At 40.5% G+C, this 5000-nt stretch overlaps 1 protein-coding gene across 2 annotated transcripts in view; it reads left to right on the forward strand.

The window, feature by feature from the left end:
* The first annotated feature begins 1003 nt into the window (after nt 1-1003).
* Nucleotides 1004-5000, forward strand: part of LOC115416282 (transcription termination factor 1) — a 26203-nt gene continuing 22206 nt past the window's right edge. For both annotated transcript variants that reach the window (XM_030130033.1, XM_030130035.1), the window contains exons 1-2: nt 1004-1136; nt 4240-5000. The exon at nt 4240-5000 is cut by the window's right edge. In XM_030130033.1, coding sequence (XP_029985893.1) covers nt 4255-5000 — 746 coding nt within the window. In that variant the 5' untranslated portion in view covers nt 1004-1136; nt 4240-4254. The remainder of the gene's footprint in view (nt 1137-4239) is intronic.

Below are 5000 nucleotides of genomic sequence, written 5' to 3' on the forward strand. Positions count from 1 at the left end.
TGGTCCATCTGTTCTAAACTGTCCAATATCTATATAAATGTGTTCCAAACACAAGTGTGTAATGTTGGTTTTTCCATTCAATCCCAAATGTGCTGATTGGTTTGTTTATTCTGGTAGATGTCTGGTAATAATAATAATAATAATAATGATGATGATGTCAGTTGTGTTTCTACTGTATGTCTGTTAGTGTCAGTTGTTCCACTTGCCATCTCACACTGTTATTATATTAATTACAATTTTATTTGATCGCCATTGAACGCAACACCCCTGCGGACCAGGGTCGTGAACCCCAGGGAGTTAGCATCAGTTTAGCTGTGATTTCTACCTGGTAAGTGTACACATTGTTAGCCCCGTCATTATTTTCTTTTTTTAAATTTGAATTTCATATCTAAGTGATTGTATTACACCATTGTATTTGTGTAACGCTTAGCTCCTTATCGGTCGAGCACATTCTGGAATGAAAATGACAGTATTCTTAATTATATGTTCATAGCATGATTAGCATGTGGCGTGTTAGCTAACTTTGATTTTAAAAAATAAATAAAAATATCTTAGCAGTGTGAGAACAAGGCTCGGGTGTTAATCATGAGACTGACTGTATACTCTTCTATCAGGAAATAAACGGCAAGTATTCAAAGAGGTTCGGTGTTGTCATGTGGAACACAGACCAAAGGAAACAGGAGTGTGTAGATCAGCACAAACACAAAACACTAATGAATGTGTTCAGACGGCGCCAAACCCAATGACAGGAACTATTGGCCCCGCCTCCATATTTCACTCGCTTTTTTTTTATTTTTATTTTTTCCAACGGGAGTCTTTTTTTTTTTTTTTTTTTTTTTTAAATAAAATAAACCACACAGATAACAAATAATAATATTAAGACCATTTGCTATTTTTGGGTCTGGAAGTGTCGCCACTCTGTTTTTTCTCCCGCTCTGCTCAGACACCGGAAGTGGAACTGCGGCGCATGCGCAGTGACGTATGCGGATATAAACAAGCGGCATTCCGCCATATCCATGTGTGTTGTAGTGTCGGCGGTTTGTCCCGCGTGTTTGCCAGTTGCTGAAGAACAGAAGGTTTGGTTCGGTCCTGGTTCGGTGCGGTCGTGGTTCTGGTTCCGTCTGAAGGTTTAACAGGTGAGTTTCTGTGGATCTGCTGATGGTTTGTCCTTGGGTTGAGTTGAGTTTGTGTGTAATGTTCATTCTGATTAAACTTAAACCATCCAATAAATGTGCATTTAGTCCGAACCGAGTCCACTAAAGGTTCCGATGACAGTTTTTGGATCTGGAGTATTTTTTTACATCATAAATATCACTGCTCTGTATTTGTTATAACTCACACAGACCTGGTGGTGCTTTAGTGTCAGTTCCCAAATGATTATTTAGGTACATTTAACTTTTCTACAGTGATTTGTCACCATTTAATATACTAGTATCTTCTTTATTTTGTATTTTTTTAGTGTAAATCCTGTATTTTCTATATTTAATTCACTGATCACGTAGATGTTCATTAAAGCTCAGAGTAAATTCAAAGGTTATTATATTAAAACTAAGAAAACTGAAAAAAGTAACCTTTTCAGCAACGTTATGAATAACCGATCAAAAACCCAGAGTGTCTGTATATATTTTATATATATATATATATATATATATTATATATACACACATACACACAGTACAGGCCAAAAGTTTGGACACACCTTCTCATTCTTTGCATTTTCTTTATTTTCATGACTATTTTCATTGTAGATTCTCACTGACGGCATCAAAACTATGAATGAACACATGTGGAATTATGTACTTAACAAAAAAGTGTGAAATAACTGAAAACATCTCTTATATTCTAGTTTCTTCAAAGTATCCACCCTTAGCTCTGATGACTGCCTTGCACACTCTTGGCATTCTCTTGATGAGCTTCCAGAGGTAGTCACCTGAAATGGTTTCCACTTCATAGCTGTGCCTTGTCAGGGTTACTTAGTGGAATTTCTTGCCTTATTGATGGGGTTGGGACCATCAGTTGTGTTGTGCAGAAGTCAGGTTGATGCACAGCTGACAGCCCTATTGGACAACTGTTAGAATGCATATTATGGTGAGAACCAATCAGCTAAGTAAAGACAAACGAGTGGCCATCATTACTTTAAGAAATGAAGGTCAGTCAGTCTAGAAAATTTCAAAAACTTTGAATGTGTCCCCAAGTGCAGTCGCAAAAACCATCAAGCGCTCCAACGAAACTGGCTCACATGAGGACCGCCCCAGGAAAGGAAGACCAAGAGTCACCTCTGATGCTGAAGATAAGTTCATCTGAGTCACCAGCCTCAGAAATCGCAAATTAACAGCAGCTCAGATTAGAGACCAGATGAATACCACACAGAGCTCTAGCAGCAGACACATCTCTACAACAACTGTTAAGAGGAGACTGCGTGAATCAGGCCTTCATGGTCAAACAGCTGCTAGGAAACCACTGCTCAGGAGAGGCAACAAACACAAGAGATTTATTTGGGCCAAGAAACCCAAGGAATGGACATTAGACCAGTGGAAATCTGTGCTTTGGTCTGATGAGTCCAAATTTCAGATCTTTGGATCCAACCGCCGTGTCTTTGTGCGACGCAGAAAAGGTGAATGGATGGATGCTACATGCCTGGTTCCCACCGTGAAGCATGGAGGGGGAGGTGTGATGGTGTGGGGGTGCTTTGCTGGTGACGCTGTTGGGGATTTATTCAAGACTGAAGGCAACCTGAATCAGCATGGCTACCACAGCATCCTGAAGTGACATGCCATTCCATCCGGTCTGCGTTTAGTTGGACCATCATTTATGTTTCAACAGGACAATGACCCCAAACACACCTCCAGGCTGTGTGAGGGATATTTGACCAAGAAGGAGAGTGATGGAGTGCTGCGCCAGATGACCTGGCCTCCACAGTCACCGGACCTGAACCCAATCGAGATGGTTTGGGGTGAGCTGGACCGCAGAGTGAAGGCAAAAGGGCCAACAAGTGCTAAGCATCTGTGGGAACTTCTTCAAGACTGTTAGGAAACCATTTCAGGTGACTACCTCTGGAAGCTCATCAAGAGAATGGCAAGAGTGTACAAAGCAGTCATCAGAGCTAAGGGTGGATACTTTGAAGAAACTAGAATATAAGAGATGTTTTCAGTTATTTCACACTTTTTTGTTAAGTACATAATTCCACATGTGTTCATTCATAGTTTTGATGCCTTCAGTGAGAATCTACAATGAAAATAGTCATGAAAATAAAGAAAATGCAAAGCATGAGAAGGTGTGTCCAAACTTTTGGCCTGTACTGTACATAAACCCAGTGTGTCCACAGTCATTGATCCCACTCCATGGGTTTTACGGGTGAATCAATGTTGTAGAACACAGGTGTCAAACATGTGGCCCAGGCACCAAATCCGGCCTGCCAAAGGGTTCAGTTCGGCCCCTGGGATGAATTTGTAAAAGCAAAAATGACACTGAAGATATTAACAATCATTTTACGTCAGTTCAATCTAAAGTAGATCAGACCAGTAAAGTAAGTATAACAACCTATAAATAATGAAAAATATAAATTTTTCTCATTGTTTTAATGTAAAGAATAAAGTAAAATTACACAAAAATGTTTACATTTAATCACTAGCCTTTTATTTAAAAAATGTGAATAACCTCTTAAGAGAAGTTTGTTGAATTGTACTTATGTTCTGCTTGTTATTTAATGTTGTGTGTATTTGTAGGTCCACTGTGATCTCTAAGTTGCAATTCACATGTATAAATGATAAACTAAGGTGTAATATTGTTAACATTGCACTTTTGTTACTTATGAATTTACAGGTTGTTCATATTTGTTAATGTTACAGTTGCAGTTCATAGATGTAAACATTTTCATTACAGACTTTTACTTTTTTCACTCAAAAGTTCTTACCCTGCTGTTTATATTATTAAACTGGTCCAGCCCACTTTATATCATATTAGGCTGTATGCCGCCCCTGAACTAAAATGAGTTTGACACCCCTGTTGTAAAAGATGACGATATATCCACGGTAACTACGGAGCCTGTGAACGTCCAAATATGGTCATATTTGATGACCATGAACAGATGAAGAACTGTTACATTTACTGCGTTGAAGTAAAGCTGAGACTGAAACTAAGACGTATTTTTAGTTCCAGTCTGGACGGTTCCACATGTTGAATGGATCCGATAACACTGTGTTTGATTCAAAGAACCTCATTCATTCCTTCTGTCTTTAGTTTCAGCGCCTCCTCATGACTGATCCGGCAGACTGCCTTCAGAAGAAGAAGAAGAAGAAGAGGAGGAGGTCCGAGAGTCTGGATGAACCTCCTCCTGTTGTCGACTCACGTGATGAAACGAAGGAGAAGAAGAGGAGAAGAGAGGGAGATGAGGACATGGAGGTCAGCTCTCCTGCTGAGGAGGAGGTGAACGTAAAGAAGAAGAGGAAAAGGAAGGAGGTACAGAATGAGGAGGAGAGGACTGTGGTTGAACCTCCTCCTGTTGTCTCCTCACCTGTGGAAATGAAGAAGAAGAAAAGGAAGGAGGTGCAGAAGGAGGAGGAGAGGACTGTGGTTGAACCTCCTCCTGTTGTCTCCTCACCTGTTGAAACAAAGAAGAAGAAGAAAAGGAAGGAGGTGCAGAATGAGGAGGAGAGGACTGTGGTTGAACCTCCTCCTGTTGTCTCCTCACCTGTCGAAACAAAGAAGAAGAAGAAAAGGAAGGAGGTGCAGAATGAGGAGGAGAGGACTGTGGTTGAATCTCCTCCTGTTGTCTCCTCACCTGTCGAAACAAAGAAGAAGAAGAAAAGGAAGGAGGTGCAGAAGGAGGAGGAGAGGACTGTGGTTGAACCTCCTCCTGTTGTCTCCGCACCTGTGGAAATGAAGAAGAAAAAGAAGAAAAGGAAGGAGGTGCAGAATGAGGAGGAGAGGACTGTGATTGAACCTCCTCCTGTTGTCTCCTCACCTGTCAAAATGAAGAAGAAGAAAAGCAAGGAGGTGCA

Source organism: Sphaeramia orbicularis, unplaced genomic scaffold (genome assembly GCF_902148855.1).
Source record: "Sphaeramia orbicularis unplaced genomic scaffold, fSphaOr1.1, whole genome shotgun sequence".
NCBI lineage: Eukaryota > Metazoa > Chordata > Actinopteri > Kurtiformes > Apogonidae > Sphaeramia > Sphaeramia orbicularis.